This window comes from Phycodurus eques, chromosome 23, assembly GCF_024500275.1.
Source record: "Phycodurus eques isolate BA_2022a chromosome 23, UOR_Pequ_1.1, whole genome shotgun sequence".
NCBI classification, from domain to species: domain Eukaryota; kingdom Metazoa; phylum Chordata; class Actinopteri; order Syngnathiformes; family Syngnathidae; genus Phycodurus; species Phycodurus eques.
This window is the reverse complement of record NC_084547.1, coordinates 5,327,262-5,345,236: the sequence shown is the minus strand read 5'-3', so window position 1 is coordinate 5,345,236 and position 17,975 is coordinate 5,327,262. Positions and strand designations below refer to the sequence as shown.

General features: G+C 48.2%; 1 protein-coding gene across 1 annotated transcript in view; it reads right to left on the bottom strand.

Moving 5' to 3' along the window:
* Positions 1–17,975, bottom strand: part of zanl (zonadhesin, like) — a 37,435-nt gene that overhangs the window by 9,197 nt on the left and 10,263 nt on the right. The window contains exons 22-79 of the mRNA XM_061669711.1: positions 17,721–17,965; positions 17,470–17,618; positions 17,243–17,371; positions 16,981–17,119; positions 16,741–16,882; positions 16,420–16,616; positions 16,192–16,330; positions 16,041–16,091; positions 15,768–15,961; positions 15,545–15,686; positions 15,193–15,437; positions 14,942–15,090; positions 14,715–14,843; positions 14,453–14,591; positions 14,213–14,354; positions 13,892–14,088; positions 13,664–13,802; positions 13,513–13,563; positions 13,240–13,433; positions 13,017–13,158; positions 12,665–12,909; positions 12,414–12,562; positions 12,187–12,315; positions 11,925–12,063; positions 11,685–11,826; positions 11,364–11,560; positions 11,136–11,274; positions 10,985–11,035; positions 10,712–10,905; positions 10,489–10,630; positions 10,137–10,381; positions 9,886–10,034; positions 9,659–9,787; positions 9,397–9,535; positions 9,157–9,298; positions 8,836–9,032; positions 8,608–8,746; positions 8,457–8,507; positions 8,184–8,377; positions 7,961–8,102; positions 7,609–7,853; positions 7,358–7,506; positions 7,131–7,259; positions 6,869–7,007; positions 6,629–6,770; positions 6,308–6,504; positions 6,080–6,218; positions 5,884–6,000; positions 5,359–5,483; positions 4,385–4,530; positions 4,071–4,214; positions 3,501–3,608; positions 3,052–3,221; positions 1,957–2,159; positions 1,597–1,741; positions 1,086–1,336; positions 521–698; positions 268–376 (exon numbers count right to left, since the gene is read on the bottom strand). Coding sequence (XP_061525695.1) covers positions 268–376; positions 521–698; positions 1,086–1,336; positions 1,597–1,741; positions 1,957–2,159; positions 3,052–3,221; positions 3,501–3,608; positions 4,071–4,214; positions 4,385–4,530; positions 5,359–5,483; positions 5,884–6,000; positions 6,080–6,218; positions 6,308–6,504; positions 6,629–6,770; positions 6,869–7,007; positions 7,131–7,259; positions 7,358–7,506; positions 7,609–7,853; positions 7,961–8,102; positions 8,184–8,377; positions 8,457–8,507; positions 8,608–8,746; positions 8,836–9,032; positions 9,157–9,298; positions 9,397–9,535; positions 9,659–9,787; positions 9,886–10,034; positions 10,137–10,381; positions 10,489–10,630; positions 10,712–10,905; positions 10,985–11,035; positions 11,136–11,274; positions 11,364–11,560; positions 11,685–11,826; positions 11,925–12,063; positions 12,187–12,315; positions 12,414–12,562; positions 12,665–12,909; positions 13,017–13,158; positions 13,240–13,433; positions 13,513–13,563; positions 13,664–13,802; positions 13,892–14,088; positions 14,213–14,354; positions 14,453–14,591; positions 14,715–14,843; positions 14,942–15,090; positions 15,193–15,437; positions 15,545–15,686; positions 15,768–15,961; positions 16,041–16,091; positions 16,192–16,330; positions 16,420–16,616; positions 16,741–16,882; positions 16,981–17,119; positions 17,243–17,371; positions 17,470–17,618; positions 17,721–17,965 — 8,944 coding nt within the window. The remainder of the gene's footprint in view (positions 1–267; positions 377–520; positions 699–1,085; positions 1,337–1,596; positions 1,742–1,956; positions 2,160–3,051; positions 3,222–3,500; positions 3,609–4,070; positions 4,215–4,384; positions 4,531–5,358; positions 5,484–5,883; positions 6,001–6,079; positions 6,219–6,307; positions 6,505–6,628; positions 6,771–6,868; positions 7,008–7,130; positions 7,260–7,357; positions 7,507–7,608; positions 7,854–7,960; positions 8,103–8,183; positions 8,378–8,456; positions 8,508–8,607; positions 8,747–8,835; positions 9,033–9,156; positions 9,299–9,396; positions 9,536–9,658; positions 9,788–9,885; positions 10,035–10,136; positions 10,382–10,488; positions 10,631–10,711; positions 10,906–10,984; positions 11,036–11,135; positions 11,275–11,363; positions 11,561–11,684; positions 11,827–11,924; positions 12,064–12,186; positions 12,316–12,413; positions 12,563–12,664; positions 12,910–13,016; positions 13,159–13,239; positions 13,434–13,512; positions 13,564–13,663; positions 13,803–13,891; positions 14,089–14,212; positions 14,355–14,452; positions 14,592–14,714; positions 14,844–14,941; positions 15,091–15,192; positions 15,438–15,544; positions 15,687–15,767; positions 15,962–16,040; positions 16,092–16,191; positions 16,331–16,419; positions 16,617–16,740; positions 16,883–16,980; positions 17,120–17,242; positions 17,372–17,469; positions 17,619–17,720; positions 17,966–17,975) is intronic.

The window sequence follows — 17,975 nt, the reverse complement described above, 5'->3', positions numbered from 1 at the left end:
CCCCAAAATAAACAAAAAACTAAATAAGCGGGTGACCGGGTCCAAAACACCGCGAGGAATCAGAGGGTGGGGGAAAACCGCAACTAAGGAGGGTTTACGCGATAATAGGTGATTGGTTCCCTCCAAAAATCTGTGAATAGGTGAATCCACAAATGCCAAAGCGCAAATAGGCGGGGTCCGCTGTTCGTTTTTAGGAATCGAGCCCCTGCTGATTCGGGTGATAAGAAACAGGCCCCCCGAAGCCGCGAATAGAACGTGTGGACTTACTCGGGCCTCGGGTCAGCAACCCGCCAGCTGTCTCCGAGTTCATTGGTGCTCAAAGCGGGCGTCCGGTCCGGTTTCAGGTTGTCGTCGCTGGGATTTCCATTGAAATTTCCTGTCGCACAAGAAACGCTTGCATGACCCGTTTCGACTGGTGTAGAAAGTTAGGACGTTTCTCGTAATATTGCGATTGAATGTGGGGAAATTTAGAAGGAGACCACATGAAAGTGGCTCAACCGCCAATATTGTTTGTTCTTACCACACATTCCGCAAAGCTGCCCGTTGTAGGAGGTCGGCACGGAGACGTCCGCGTGGTGGTTACCGTCGAATCGCACCCTCAGGTGGAAAGACGTCTCCAGGACCACAAACTTGCCACTCAAGTAGATCTTTGTCCCGCCGATCCACTCGACAGGCGGAACCACCGCCGTCCCGTTTACCTGCAGGTCACACAGACGCTGTGTCAAGGAGACAAAAACAGCACATCTGCTCCAGCCGGGAGCCTTTAGGGCCACCGTGCTTCTTCTTACGTGTAACAGCGATAGTCGGTAGAAGTCCGAACGTTGTCATGTCGCGATATTACAAGGGAAAATGAAAAATTGGTTCAATTTTCTCATGGAATATTGCTGTTTTTTTTTTTTCTTGGAATACAGGATTTGGTTTCAGAGAAACCAATCGGAGAAAGGGGACAAAAAAGAGGAACTCTTCAACAGGTCATTGGAATATATTATTTCGCTCACTGACAACAATTGATGAGCGCTGCAACGTTTCACAAATATTTTGTCGTAATCCTTCTGAGCAAAACGAGTAATAACAACAAGGCGCACCTGGACAGTTCGGCCTTTGCCGAGGATGACCGTCACGCCGTCCGCCAGCGCCGCGACGGCCCTGACGTACGAAACCTTCTTGTTGCTGCCCCGGCGCTCGTTTTGGGCGGCCACGCTGAAGTACGGCAAGCCGGAGGAGGAGACGTCGCAGGGCTCGGTCAGGGTGTACGAGCAGGCGCCCATGTAGTGGTGGGTGCGCTTGTCAAAGGTAGTGTAGTGGGGGTCGCCGGATACCGAACACATTCCATTTCCTGTTGGATGGGGGGGGAATTGTCTTAATAGCAAAAACGGGCCTTTTCCAGAATCGAAGGCGTGATACTACGAGAAATGTTACAACTTTATTCTCGTAAAAATGTGTCTTTGTTCTCGTAAAGATTCTGCTTTTTTTACCTCGAATAATTCCAACTTTATTGCGATTCACACTCTCGCAATATATGTTTTCCTCTCCAGAAACGATGACCTTTGTGTGCTAACGTGCCGACTTTTGTCTGGAAAAATGGGGATAAGCTACCCAAAGGACGGCAGCGGTATTCTCCATCGTGCAGCTGGCAGATCTCGGCGCCGGCTTCGCAGCTGCTGTGGGAACACCGGATCCGGCCTCCGTCTTGGCACGTGCACCGCCGCTCGCAGCCCTCCGAGTACCAGCCGTCGCCCACCTCAAACGCAAACACATCTCCGTGACGGGCAGGATAGCTCACAAGTGCTGCGCAAACAGCGTGAGCGTCTTGCAGTCAATTCGGAGCGTTTCGCTTGAGAGAGAATGTTGCAGTCGTGTGCGGAAGCTACAAATGGTCGGCGTTACGTGCGAGAGTGTTTCAGTAGACACAAATCGTGTGAGTGCCAAAACCTTTTCAGTAGCGCCACGACTTACCGGATGGTACGAGCCGGCGGTGTCGACGCAACCGCAGTCTTTGAGCGACACGCACTTGTCGTCGCTGAGGATGAAGCCCGGGTCGCAGGCGCATCCCTCCACGCACACGTCGCCGCAGCCGGGCGCTCCCGCCGCGCCCGCGCACGTCTCCGGGCACGAGCTCACGCACACGGAGTACGAGGTGTTGGCGGGGCAGTCCGGGGCTGCGCGGGACACGTCGAAACATCGCCGTACGTCAGATACGCCAGAAAGCAAATAAAAACCGTCCTATTTTTAATCCTTTATCATTTATTACCGTCTCTATTGCATACAGCTATCTTTACGTTGAAAGGACCACACGTGCTTATTGTACATTTGTATTTTATTTTACGATATCTTTTATTATTTTCAGATACGATATCATTGTATTGATTTTAATTTAGGAATATACACTGTATATCAAAATATTTCAATATTTTTGTTTTATTTTTAATCTTATGTAACTCATCTTTTTAGTCACTATATATAGTATATGTGTAATGTTTTAAGGGGCGCACATTTAGTATTTACTTTATTTTTTATGATTTGTTTGTATGATGTTATTATTGTGTTTATTTGTCTTCAGTAATATCCATCTGTATGTTTACATCCTTTACATTTGAAATCTTATTTTCTCCATATTTGTAATATTTTAAGGACACACAGACACATACACAATACCAACGCACACATATATTTGTTTTTCCCCCCCAAAAATATCCGATCATATAGATTAAGTATCCAAATAGTGTAAGTTGAATATTGTACGTGTTGTTAATTTTACACAATATTATACACAAATAAATCCCATATTGTGCATGTGGAAGGGGTACTTTAAGGCTTGAACGAGATTTTGTATTGTATTTTTGATTCCATTATGATGATCATAATTCCATATTTTAGATACAACTTATGCTTGCAATTTGTTTTTGCCATTCCAATATGTTTACGTGCGCTTTAATAAGTTGAACTCTGTTTAAAGCCTTTTGAGTTCCTGCCCATTACGAGCCCTCGCGTGTTCAATGTCGGATGTCACGGGTCGCGTCTGGCGTCGCCAGGTTCTCGACGGCGACTTACGACAGAAGCGGGGACTCCTCCACTGGTGGACTTTGACCCCGGCACTGTGGCAGGCCTCCGTGTAGGCCTGCAGCTGGTCGCACAGTACGCGCTGCCGCCCGTTGAAGCGACACATGTCGTACACGCAGCTCTGGAAGAAGGGGGCGGGATTCACCACGCCGACGCACTCCCTGAACGATGCGGAGATAAGGCCCAAACTCCGTAAACAATGCGGTAGGTGCGGGGGTTTTACTGGAGACCAGAGTCCAGCAGGGACTCCAAGAACTATAATACTAATCTGGCTTGAGAGATAAAATGATCTTGCTGATAACCAGAGTTGCGTTTAGAGCTACAGGACCCACACACAAAAAAAAACATTGTCCCGACAAATAAACTGAAATCCCCCAGCCCCGCTTATCGGTGACACGATCAACAAATCAAACGTCAACCCAACGAGGTAGGTGACTCACCGGAAGGGTCCGGCGCTATCCTTGAGCTTTCCGCATTTCTCCGGTTCGACCGCCTCAGCCTCAAGATTTGGATCGCAGTCCGGGTCGGGCTCGGTGCCTGGGGAACACCTGAGGAACCACAACAAGTACAGTGCGAAATACGTCAACACGCCATACGTTCCACGGGAATACACAACATTCATCCATCCATCCATCCATCCATTTTCTTCCGCTTATCCGAGGTCGGGTCGCAGCCTCACCGGGGAGGCGTCCTGGCCCCCGCCTGTGTGGAGTTTGCATTTTCTCCCCGTGCCCGTGTGGCTTTTCTCCAGGTACTCCGCTTTCCTCCCACGTCCCAAAAACATGCGCGCTAGGTTAATTGAAGACTCTAAATTGCCCGTAGGTGTGAATGTGTGCGCAAACGGTTGCTTGTTCGCGTGTGCTCTGCGATTGGCTGGCGACCAGTTCAGGGTGTACCCCGCCTCTCGCCCGAAGATAGCTGGGATAGGCTCCGGCACGCCCGCCGCCCGCGTGAGGAGAAGCAGAAGGGAAGACGAATGAACGAATGAATGAATGAACGCGAGAACTCACGAGTCGTCCTCGTCTTCTTCCGTCTGCCAGCTGTTGCAGAAGTCGTTGACGTTGGCGACGAGAGCGCCATCTGGCTTGGCGAAGTCATTGTCCGGGTTCCCGTCCAAGTCCCCACACAGACCGCACATCTGATCGTGGTACGAGCTGGCGAAAAAAAGCAGGATTAAGAGACGGAAACAACGTCTCCGGGCTAAGTCTCGCACGGACGGCCACAAGTCGAGAAGTGCGGAAACGATTTTGAACGATAATCGATGTTACATAAGAGGACGAGCAAAACAAAAGGTGATTGAGAAAAAAAACCATTCAAGACCGACCTGGGTACGGAGATTCGGGCATAATGGTTCCCGTCCCAGCGCACTCGGAGGCCAAAGGAAGTCTGCAACGTGACGTACTGACCGGCACGACTGACCGTGACCGCGGGAGACGGGGCGTGAGGTAGCGCTACACGTAGTCCGTTCACCTGTGAGGATGCATGGATGGATGGAGGAACACAGGACAACGTTGGGACCGCTCACTATAATACACGAGGCCTTCACTAAATCCCACTTTGTTACACGGCACAATTTGGATGGAATGTGTCGGCTTGGCTGTCCCAAAACGCAGCGGTTTATTGTAATTGTTTGTTTTTTTGACATGAATATAAATGCTATATACTGTTGAAAACATTTGCATATTGATGACAATGCAAGGCTCCGATTGGCTGCGGGTAACATCACGCGTTCTCAAACCTTTTACAAAAGTACCACCTCAAAAAAAATATTCAAACAATGATTCCATTAGAAATGTACTGCACATAAAGGTTAAAGAAACAATTTATCGAAATAAATGTTGAAAAACAAACAGTTGTTAACGATTAAATGCAAATGTGTTGGACTAGAAAGGTAAATCATCATGTAACTGATACTTGAACAGTACAAGAGCCAGCGATTCTTTTGTGTCGCACGAGAGGAAGCGCGACCTCCTACGTACTCCTCGTGATAAATAGGGGTTCACTGTATTTCAGAAGAAGAGTGTTGAATGTTCAAGGTTATGAAATATGTATTCGTGCTCGTCGTCGTTGAGGGATCAAGCAGATTAGGGATTTCGTGGGATGATGGCAGGAAAGATGAGGAAGATAAAGCACAAATAACGTGAAGGGAAGGAAGCCTTGATTGAGATGCAAGAACACTAGACCAGGATTAGTGATGCAGCTGGCGTGAAGAGTAAAGTTGGAATGCTATATGAGAGAAAAGCAACGCATGGGATTTGGTCCACATTTGTGTGACGGACTGCAAGGTGCCGTACTGACCAGGGTCCTCTTGGCTTTCATCAAAGTCACCGTGATCCCGTCCACCGTGATGTAAAGTTTTCGCAGGTAAGATACACCCGGTAGGCCTCTTTCCTCGTTCTTCGCCTCAACTGAGAACCAAGGTCCTGCGCCACAATGATCACAATACCAATTATACCGGAGTCACACATTTTCCAAGAAGGGTTATCGTTTTTCAGAAGTTAAGTGTGGCCCTCAGAGGACTTTATAGAACCGGAACCGGAAATGCTCCCAGATAGGGAAAAAGTTCCCTTCCCGTCTTACAATAATATGAACCTATCCTATTTCCCCACAAATAATCGCCGGGTTATACAAGTGGGTCACTGTAATATGGAAATAAAGACCACACCTCAAATAAGACCACTCAATTTGAACCTGTTCTGTGAAAAATAGACCGCTGTAATGCTTGAGTGCTGGAACTGGTCAGTTTTTTTTAATTTTTTATTTTATTTCCTGAAGTGTTGGTCATTTTGGAGACGTGAGGATTCATGTAAATATTGTTCTCACCTCTGTTGTTCCTGCAGGTTCTGGCCAACGTGTAGGTACAGGAGCCCATGAAACTGTAGAACCTTTTGTCAAAAGTGTTGTAGTGTGGATCTCCAGAGACGATGCAGTTCTGGGATCCTGAACATTGGAGCGCGAGAACACCGCCTTGGTAAATAGCCGAAAGTAACGTACTGTCTGGTGTTTGAGGGTTACTTACCTGTGGGATAGCAGCCCAGCTCTCCCCCTTGGACTTGACACTCGTGCATTGGGGGGCATTGAGATGCCTTACAGGTCACCAAGGGCGCGTCACAGCTACACTTCAGAGTGCAGTTCTCAGCATAGAACTCCTCTCCAGGCTGACAGAAACACAAAGTGCATATATCAGTTAGGTTTTTGGGTGTCTATCACGGTCCACGTGTACAGTTGCTTGTCCATCTCACGGTACCTGATAATACTGGCCATTGGTGTGTTGGCAGCCACATGAAGCGTTGGTGACACATTTCCCGGCACTCAGGATGTAGCCGGGATCACACACACAGGACTCGGTGCACGGGCCGCTGCAGGAGGGGGGTCTGCCCGAACACGTCTGCTGACAGGGGTCCGCGCAGGGCTCGTAATGGCTGTTGGGGGGACACCCAAAAGCTGTGCGGCAAATGAGATGGCTGAAGTTAGAAGCGTGTCTTTCAAAGTCATTGAGATCTGGACACATTCCAGAAAGAAGGCTACAGTAGAGTCCCATGTCAACCATCTGTATCTTGATACTCACGACAGAAGGTTTCGTTCCTCCAGGGTCCGATGTTGACCCCACGGTCCTGGCACGCATTGACGTAGGCCTCAATGGCTTCACACAGAATGGAATGAGCGCCATCAAGCTCGCAAAGGTCAAAGACACAGTCCTTGAAGTAATCCTGCAGGCACAACCAGCATGCGACATTCCATCTTCACGAATGAAAACTCAAAATTCCACTTTAGGGGTGCGAGGTTGGTCCAAGTACTTGTGACTTACATTGGGGTTGACCTTGGCGTGACACGCAGCCAAAGGACTATTTTTGTCCAGCAGGATGCCACAATATCCAGAGCTCTCATAGAGCTTCTGCTCCTCTGCCTCACATCCGGGATTAGTGGTGTTGGGTTTATTGTTACACCTTGCGCAAAAGGAAATATTAGACACAAACAAAGCACAAAGCAATGTTCAGAATCTGAAATGATCCAGTAGACATACAATACTTGCCAAAAATGAAATCCAAATCAAGAAAACTAACACTCACTCTGGATCAGTGTTCCAACTGTTTCCAAAGTCATTGGGATTGCGGGTCAATGATCCATCTGGCTTGCGGAAGTCGTCTTTGGGATCTCCATTGTAATCTCCACACAGTCCACACAGTATGTTCTTAAAGCTGCGGGCGAGACATTACAAGATCCTTCATTCATGAACTTCTCGAGCTACCTGTTCTTTTCAGTCTTCATTGACAACATGTGCTCAGGTTACACTCACTCTTTAATCACTTTGATGTCCATAAAGTGGTTTCCGTCATAGCGCACAGTCACACCAAAATCCAAGGACACGGTGTAGTGCTTTCCGGATTTGAACACAGAGACACCTGGGAATGGACTGACTGGAAGGTTGACTTTGATTCCATTCACCTGGATGCGGAAAGCAGGTGAGACTGATAAGTGACCAGGCGAGGAAGGGAATTATCCAATTTTGGTCACAGTACGGACAAGGTTTTCCTAATTCCTTCTTACATGCACAGCGCCACCTTTGAAGATGGAGACACCACCGGATTCTACATGCACATGAACCGCCTTCACATAGGAGATGGTGGGTCTGTTATAGCGATTTTCGTTGTCAGCGTAGACCACAAAGTTTGGTAAAGCCGATACATTGCAGACTCCAGTCATCGTGTAACTGCAGTTGCCCATGAAGTTGTACTTGCGCTTGTCGAAAGTCGTGTAATGTGGATCTCCGGATGCGATGCACGAGGATGTACCTTCATGGAAAACAACAAGTTCCTTTTGTGACACTTCAGTTACAGATGATCGGTTTGATGACGACTGATCAGAATGAAGCGTTTAAGAAGATTCCTTGACATGAAACCTTTCGGGTAGCATCCTGGGACACCGTTAACCTCACGACACTCCTCAGTGGGATCACAGGTGTTATCCACACATTCCAAAGTGTAGTTCCCCGCGCAGCGACACAGCTTTGAGCAGCCGTCTCCAAATACGATCTCTCCAGGCTAAAACAGGAATAAAGAACTTGCTGAGGGGATACTGCCTTTCTTTTGAACACAAGTATGGGTACGGGGTACTATTCGGACCTCGTAATAGTTCTGATTGTGATCCAGGCAACCGCATTTCTCCAGTGGCACACAGTGTCTCCCCTTGAAGACAAACCCCGGTTTGCAAAAGCAGCCGGTGATACAGGAGCCGCTACAGTTGGTGGAGGGTTCCATGCAGGTGGGGATGCAAGCTGGGCCACATTCGATGTACTCTGCATTTGGAGGGCACCGAACTGCACGGGGAAAAGAACAGCAACGGTTTAGTAGCTAGTGAGTAGTTCCTGTCTTAAGCTATTTAAACAAATGCCATACTTGGTTTTGGTGTCGTCGGTCTTGGAGTTGTTGGTCTGGGTGTCGTCATTCCTTAGATATCACAGACATTCATTTTACGTGAGAGTGCGACAAAGATTGGTTGTGTCCTTTGGTTAAATGAAAGAGAACGAGTGAAAGACTGTGAGCTTACCTGTGGGATAGCAGCCCAGCTCTCCCCCTTGGACTTGACACTCGTGCATTGGGGGGCATTGAGATGCCTTACAGGTCACCAAGGGCGCGTCACAGCTACACTTCAGAGTGCAGTTCTCAGCATAGAACTCCTCTCCAGGCTGACAGAAACACAAAGTGCATATATCAGTTAGGTTTTTGGGTGTCTATCACGGTCCACGTGTACAGTTGCTTGTCCATCTCACGGTACCTGATAATACTGGCCATTGGTGTGTTGGCAGCCACATGAAGCGTTGGTGACACATTTCCCGGCACTCAGGATGTAGCCGGGATCACACACACAGGACTCGGTGCACGGGCCGCTGCAGGAGGGGGGTCTGCCCGAACACGTCTGCTGACAGGGGTCCGCGCAGGGCTCGTAATGGCTGTTGGGGGGACACCCAAAAGCTGTGCGGCAAATGAGATGGCTGAAGTTAGAAGCGTGTCTTTCAAAGTCATTGAGATCTGGACACATTCCAGAAAGAAGGCTACAGTAGAGTCCCATGTCAACCATCTGTATCTTGATACTCACGACAGAAGGTTTCGTTCCTCCAGGGTCCGATGTTGACCCCACGGTCCTGGCACTCATTGACGTAGGCCTCAATGGCTTCACACAGAATGGAATGAGCGCCATCAAGCTCGCAAAGGTCAAAGACACAGTCCTTGAAGTAATCCTGCAGGCACAACCAGCATGCGACATTCCATCTTCACGAATGAAAACTCAAAATTCCACTTTAGGGGTGCGAGGTTGGTCCAAGTACTTGTGACTTACATTGGGGTTGACCTTGGCGTGACACGCAGCCAAAGGACTATTTTTGTCCAGCAGGATGCCACAATATCCAGAGCTCTCATAGAGCTTCTGCTCCTCTGCCTCACATCCGGGATTAGTGGTGTTGGGTTTATTGTTACACCTTGCGCAAAAGGAAATATTAGACACAAACAAAGCACAAAGCAATGTTCAGAATCTGAAATGATCCAGTAGACATACAATACTTGCCAAAAATGAAATCCAAATCAAGAAAACTAACACTCACTCTGGATCAGTGTTCCAACTGTTTCCAAAGTCATTGGGATTGCGGGTCAATGATCCATCTGGCTTGCGGAAGTCGTCTTTGGGATCTCCATTGTAATCTCCACACAGTCCACACAGTATGTTCTTAAAGCTGCGGGCGAGACATTACAAGATCCTTCATTCATGAACTTCTCGAGCTACCTGTTCTTTTCAGTCTTCATTGACAACATGTGCTCAGGTTACACTCACTCTTTAATCACTTTGATGTCCATAAAGTGGTTTCCGTCATAGCGCACAGTCACACCAAAATCCAAGGACACGGTGTAGTGCTTTCCGGATTTGAACACAGAGACACCTGGGAATGGACTGACTGGAAGGTTGACTTTGATTCCATTCACCTGGATGCGGAAAGCAGGTGAGACTGATAAGTGACCAGGCGAGGAAGGGAATTATCCAATTTTGGTCACAGTACGGACAAGGTTTTCCTAATTCCTTCTTACATGCACAGCGCCACCTTTGAAGATGGAGACACCACCGGATTCTACATGCACATGAACCGCCTTCACATAGGAGATGGTGGGTCTGTTATAGCGATTTTCGTTGTCAGCGTAGACCACAAAGTTTGGTAAAGCCGATACATTGCAGACTCCAGTCATCGTGTAACTGCAGTTGCCCATGAAGTTGTACTTGCGCTTGTCGAAAGTCGTGTAATGTGGATCTCCGGATGCGATGCACGAGGATGTACCTTCATGGAAAACAACAAGTTCCTTTTGTGACACTTCAGTTACAGATGATCGGTTTGATGACGACTGATCAGAATGAAGCGTTTAAGAAGATTCCTTGACATGAAACCTTTCGGGTAGCATCCTGGGACACCGTTAACCTCACGACACTCCTCAGTGGGATCACAGGTGTTATCCACACATTCCAAAGTGTAGTTCCCCGCGCAGCGACACAGCTTTGAGCAGCCGTCTCCAAATACGATCTCTCCAGGCTAAAACAGGAATAAAGAACTTGCTGAGGGGATACTGCCTTTCTTTTGAACACAAGTATGGGTACGGGGTACTATTCGGACCTCGTAATAGTTCTGATTGTGATCCAGGCAACCGCATTTCTCCAGTGGCACACAGTGTCTCCCCTTGAAGACAAACCCCGGTTTGCAAAAGCAGCCGGTGATACAGGAGCCGCTACAGTTGGTGGAGGGTTCCATGCAGGTGGGGATGCAAGCTGGGCCACATTCGATGTACTCTGCATTTGGAGGGCACCGAACTGCACGGGGAAAAGAACAGCAACGGTTTAGTAGCTAGTGAGTAGTTCCTGTCTTAAGCTATTTAAACAAATGCCATACTTGGTTTTGGTGTCGTCGGTCTTGGAGTTGTTGGTCTGGGTGTCGTCATTCCTTAGATATCACAGACATTCATTTTACGTGAGAGTGCGACAAAGATTGGTTGTGTCCTTTGGTTAAATGAAAGAGAACGAGTGAAAGACTGTGAGCTTACCTGTGGGATAGCAGCCCAGCTCTCCCCCTTGGACTTGACACTCGTGCATTGGGGGGCATTGAGATGCCTTACAGGTCACCAAGGGCGCGTCACAGCTACACTTCAGAGTGCAGTTCTCAGCATAGAACTCCTCTCCAGGCTGACAGAAACACAAAGTGCATATATCAGTTAGGTTTTTGGGTGTCTATCACGGTCCACGTGTACAGTTGCTTGTCCATCTCACGGTACCTGATAATACTGGCCATTGGTGTGTTGGCAGCCACATGAAGCGTTGGTGACACATTTCCCGGCACTCAGGATGTAGCCGGGATCACACACACAGGACTCGGTGCACGGGCCGCTGCAGGAGGGGGGTCTGCCCGAACACGTCTGCTGACAGGGGTCCGCGCAGGGCTCGTAATGGCTGTTGGGGGGACACCCAAAAGCTGTGCGGCAAATGAGATGGCTGAAGTTAGAAGCGTGTCTTTCAAAGTCATTGAGATCTGGACACATTCCAGAAAGAAGGCTACAGTAGAGTCCCATGTCAACCATCTGTATCTTGATACTCACGACAGAAGGTTTCGTTCCTCCAGGGTCCGATGTTGACCCCACGGTCCTGGCACGCATTGACGTAGGCCTCAATGGCTTCACACAGAATGGAATGAGCGCCATCAAGCTCGCAAAGGTCAAAGACACAGTCCTTGAAGTAATCCTGCAGGCACAACCAGCATGCGACATTCCATCTTCACGAATGAAAACTCAAAATTCCACTTTAGGGGTGCGAGGTTGGTCCAAGTACTTGTGACTTACATTGGGGTTGACCTTGGCGTGACACGCAGCCAAAGGACTATTTTTGTCCAGCAGGATGCCACAATATCCAGAGCTCTCATAGAGCTTCTGCTCCTCTGCCTCACATCCGGGATTAGTGGTGTTGGGTTTATTGTTACACCTTGCGCAAAAGGAAATATTAGACACAAACAAAGCACAAAGCAATGTTCAGAATCTGAAATGATCCAGTAGACATACAATACTTGCCAAAAATGAAATCCAAATCAAGAAAACTAACACTCACTCTGGATCAGTGTTCCAACTGTTTCCAAAGTCATTGGGATTGCGGGTCAATGATCCATCTGGCTTGCGGAAGTCGTCTTTGGGATCTCCATTGTAATCTCCACACAGTCCACACAGTATGTTCTTAAAGCTGCGGGCGAGACATTACAAGATCCTTCATTCATGAACTTCTCGAGCTACCTGTTCTTTTCAGTCTTCATTGACAACATGTGCTCAGGTTACACTCACTCTTTAATCACTTTGATGTCCATAAAGTGGTTTCCGTCATAGCGCACAGTCACACCAAAATCCAAGGACACGGTGTAGTGCTTTCCGGATTTGAACACAGAGACACCTGGGAATGGACTGACTGGAAGGTTGACTTTGATTCCATTCACCTGGATGCGGAAAGCAGGTGAGACTGATAAGTGACCAGGCGAGGAAGGGAATTATCCAATTTTGGTCACAGTACGGACAAGGTTTTCCTAATTCCTTCTTACATGCACAGCGCCACCTTTGAAGATGGAGACACCACCGGATTCTACATGCACATGAACCGCCTTCACATAGGAGATGGTGGGTCTGTTATAGCGATTTTCGTTGTCAGCGTAGACCACAAAGTTTGGTAAAGCCGATACATTGCAGACTCCAGTCATCGTGTAACTGCAGTTGCCCATGAAGTTGTACTTGCGCTTGTCGAAAGTCGTGTAATGTGGATCTCCGGATGCGATGCACGAGGATGTACCTTCATGGAAAACAACAAGTTCCTTTTGTGACACTTCAGTTACAGATGATCGGTTTGATGACGACTGATCAGAATGAAGCGTTTAAGAAGATTCCTTGACATGAAACCTTTCGGGTAGCATCCTGGGACACCGTTAACCTCACGACACTCCTCAGTGGGATCACAGGTGTTATCCACACATTCCAAAGTGTAGTTCCCCGCGCAGCGACACAGCTTTGAGCAGCCGTCTCCAAATACGATCTCTCCAGGCTAAAACAGGAATAAAGAACTTGCTGAGGGGATACTGCCTTTCTTTTGAACACAAGTATGGGTACGGGGTACTATTCGGACCTCGTAATAGTTCTGATTGTGATCCAGGCAACCGCATTTCTCCAGTGGCACACAGTGTCTCCCCTTGAAGACAAACCCCGGTTTGCAAAAGCAGCCGGTGATACAGGAGCCGCTACAGTTGGTGGAGGGTTCCATGCAGGTGGGGATGCAAGCTGGGCCACATTCGATGTACTCTGCATTTGGAGGGCACCGAACTGCACGGGGAAAAGAACAGCAACGGTTTAGTAGCTAGTGAGTAGTTCCTGTCTTAAGCTATTTAAACAAATGCCATACTTGGTTTTGGTGTCGTCGGTCTTGGAGTTGTTGGTCTGGGTGTCGTCATTCCTTAGATATCACAGACATTCATTTTACGTGAGAGTGCGACAAAGATTGGTTGTGTCCTTTGGTTAAATGAAAGAGAACGAGTGAAAGACTGTGAGCTTACCTGTGGGATAGCAGCCCAGCTCTCCCCCTTGGACTTGACACTCGTGCATTGGGGGGCATTGAGATGCCTTACAGGTCACCAAGGGCGCGTCACAGCTACACTTCAGAGTGCAGTTCTCAGCATAGAACTCCTCTCCAGGCTGACAGAAACACAAAGTGCATATATCAGTTAGGTTTTTGGGTGTCTATCACGGTCCACGTGTACAGTTGCTTGTCCATCTCACGGTACCTGATAATACTGGCCATTGGTGTGTTGGCAGCCACATGAAGCGTTGGTGACACATTTCCCGGCACTCAGGATGTAGCCGGGATCACACACACAGGACTCGGTGCACGGGCCGCTGCAGGAGGGGGGTCTGCCCGAACACGTCTGCTGACAGGGGTCCGCGCAGGGCTCGTAATGGCTGTTGGGGGGACACCCAAAAGCTGTGCGGCAAATGAGATGGCTGAAGTTAGAAGCGTGTCTTTCAAAGTCATTGAGATCTGGACACATTCCAGAAAGAAGGCTACAGTAGAGTCCCATGTCAACCATCTGTATCTTGATACTCACGACAGAAGGTTTCGTTCCTCCAGGGTCCGATGTTGACCCCACGGTCCTGGCACTCATTGACGTAGGCCTCAATGGCTTCACACAGAATGGAATGAGCGCCATCAAGCTCGCAAAGGTCAAAGACACAGTCCTTGAAGTAATCCTGCAGGCACAACCAGCATGCGACATTCCATCTTCACGAATGAAAACTCAAAATTCCACTTTAGGGGTGCGAGGTTGGTCCAAGTACTTGTGACTTACATTGGGGTTGACCTTGGCGTGACACGCAGCCAAAGGACTATTTTTGTCCAGCAGGATGCCACAATATCCAGAGCTCTCATAGAGCTTCTGCTCCTCTGCCTCACATCCGGGATTAGTGGTGTTGGGTTTATTGTTACACCTTGCGCAAAAGGAAATATTAGACACAAACAAAGCACAAAGCAATGTTCAGAATCTGAAATGATCCAGTAGACATACAATACTTGCCAAAAATGAAATCCAAATCAAGAAAACTAACACTCACTCTGGATCAGTGTTCCAACTGTTTCCAAAGTCATTGGGATTGCGGGTCAATGATCCATCTGGCTTGCGGAAGTCGTCTTTGGGATCTCCATTGTAATCTCCACACAGTCCACACAGTATGTTCTTAAAGCTGCGGGCGAGACATTACAAGATCCTTCATTCATGAACTTCTCGAGCTACCTGTTCTTTTCAGTCTTCATTGACAACATGTGCTCAGGTTACACTCACTCTTTAATCACTTTGATGTCCATAAAGTGGTTTCCGTCATAGCGCACAGTCACACCAAAATCCAAGGACACGGTGTAGTGCTTTCCGGATTTGAACACAGAGACACCTGGGAATGGACTGACTGGAAGGTTGACTTTGATTCCATTCACCTGGATGCGGAAAGCAGGTGAGACTGATAAGTGACCAGGCGAGGAAGGGAATTATCCAATTTTGGTCACAGTACGGACAAGGTTTTCCTAATTCCTTCTTACATGCACAGCGCCACCTTTGAAGATGGAGACACCACCGGATTCTACATGCACATGAACCGCCTTCACATAGGAGATGGTGGGTCTGTTATAGCGATTTTCGTTGTCAGCGTAGACCACAAAGTTTGGTAAAGCCGATACATTGCAGACTCCAGTCATCGTGTAACTGCAGTTGCCCATGAAGTTGTACTTGCGCTTGTCGAAAGTCGTGTAATGTGGATCTCCGGATGCGATGCACGAGGATGTACCTTCATGGAAAACAACAAGTTCCTTTTGTGACACTTCAGTTACAGATGATCGGTTTGATGACGACTGATCAGAATGAAGCGTTTAAGAAGATTCCTTGACATGAAACCTTTCGGGTAGCATCCTGGGACACCGTTAACCTCACGACACTCCTCAGTGGGATCACAGGTGTTATCCACACATTCCAAAGTGTAGTTCCCCGCGCAGCGACACAGCTTTGAGCAGCCGTCTCCAAATACGATCTCTCCAGGCTAAAACAGGAATAAAGAACTTGCTGAGGGGATACTGCCTTTCTTTTGAACACAAGTATGGGTACGGGGTACTATTCGGACCTCGTAATAGTTCTGATTGTGATCCAGGCAACCGCATTTCTCCAGTGGCACACAGTGTCTCCCCTTGAAGACAAACCCCGGTTTGCAAAAGCAGCCGGTGATACAGGAGCCGCTACAGTTGGTGGAGGGTTCCATGCAGGTGGGGATGCAAGCTGGGCCACATTCGATGTACTCTGCATTTGGAGGGCACCGAACTGCACGGGGAAAAGAACAGCAACGGTTTAGTAGCTAGTGAGTAGTTCCTGTCTTAAGCTATTTAAACAAATGCCATACTTGGTTTTGGTGTCGTCGGTCTTGGAGTTGTTGGTCTGGGTGTCGTCATTCCTTAGATATCACAGACATTCATTTTACGTGAGAGTGCGACAAAGATTGGTTGTGTCCTTTGGTTAAATGAAAGAGAACGAGTGAAAGACTGTGAGCTTACCTGTGGGATAGCAGCCCAGCTCTCCCCCTTGGACTTGACACTCGTGCATTGGGGGGCATTGAGATGCCTTACAGGTCACCAAGGGCGCGTCACAGCTACACTTCAGAGTGCAGTTCTCAGCATAGAACTCCTCTCCAGGCTGACAGAAACACAAAGTGCATATATCAGTTAGGTTTTTGGGTGTCTATCACGGTCCACGTGTACAGTTGCTTGTCCATCTCACGGTACCTGATAATACTGGCCATTGGTGTGTTGGCAGCCACATGAAGCGTTGGTGACACATTTCCCGGCACTCAGGATGTAGCCGGGATCACACACACAGGACTCGGTGCACGGGCCGCTGCAGGAGGGGGGTCTGCCCGAACACGTCTGCTGACAGGGGTCCGCGCAGGGCTCGTAATGGCTGTTGGGGGGACACCCAAAAGCTGTGCGGCAAATGAGATGGCTGAAGTTAGAAGCGTGTCTTTCAAAGTCATTGAGATCTGGACACATTCCAGAAAGAAGGCTACAGTAGAGTCCCATGTCAACCATCTGTATCTTGATACTCACGACAGAAGGTTTCGTTCCTCCAGGGTCCGATGTTGACCCCACGGTCCTGGCACGCATTGACGTAGGCCTCAATGGCTTCACACAGAATGGAATGAGCGCCATCAAGCTCGCAAAGGTCAAAGACACAGTCCTTGAAGTAATCCTGAAGGCACAACCAGCATGCGACATTCCATCTTCACGAATGAAAACTCAAAATTCCACTTTAGGGGTGCGAGGTTGGTCCAAGTACTTGTGACTTACATTGGGGTTGACCTTGGCGTGACACGCAGCCAAAGGACTATTTTTGTCCAGCAGGATGCCACAATATCCAGAGCTCTCATAGAGCTTCTGCTCCTCTGCCTCACATCCGGGATTAGTGGTGTTGGGTTTATTGTTACACCTTGCGCAAAAGGAAATATTAGACACAAACAAAGCACAAAGCAATGTTCAGAATCTGAAATGATCCAGTAGACATACAATACTTGCCAAAAATGAAATCCAAATCAAGAAAACTAACACTCACTCTGGATCAGTGTTCCAACTGTTTCCAAAGTCATTGGGATTGCGGGTCAATGATCCATCTGGCTTGCGGAAGTCGTCTTTGGGATCTCCATTGTAATCTCCACACAGTCCACACAGTATGTTCTTAAAGCTGCGGGCGAGACATTACAAGATCCTTCATTCATGAACTTCTCGAGCTACCTGTTCTTTTCAGTCTTCATTGACAACATGTGCTCAGGTTACACTCACTCTTTAATCACTTTGATGTCCATAAAGTGGTTTCCGTCATAGCGCACAGTCACACCAAAATCCAAGGACACGGTGTAGTGCTTTCCGGATTTGAACACAGAGACACCTGGGAATGGACTGACTGGAAGGTTGACTTTGATTCCATTCACCTGGATGCGGAAAGCAGGTGAGACTGATAAGTGACCAGGCGAGGAAGGGAATTATCCAATTTTGGTCACAGTACGGACAAGGTTTTCCTAATTCCTTCTTACATGCACAGCGCCACCTTTGAAGATGGAGACACCACCGGATTCTACATGCACATGAACCGCCTTCACATAGGAGATGGTGGGTCTGTTATAGCGATTTTCGTTGTCAGCGTAGACCACAAAGTTTGGTAAAGCCGATACATTGCAGACTCCAGTCATCGTGTAACTGCAGTTGCCCATGAAGTTGTACTTGCGCTTGTCGAAAGTCGTGTAATGTGGATCTCCGGATGCGATGCACGAGGATGTACCTTCATGGAA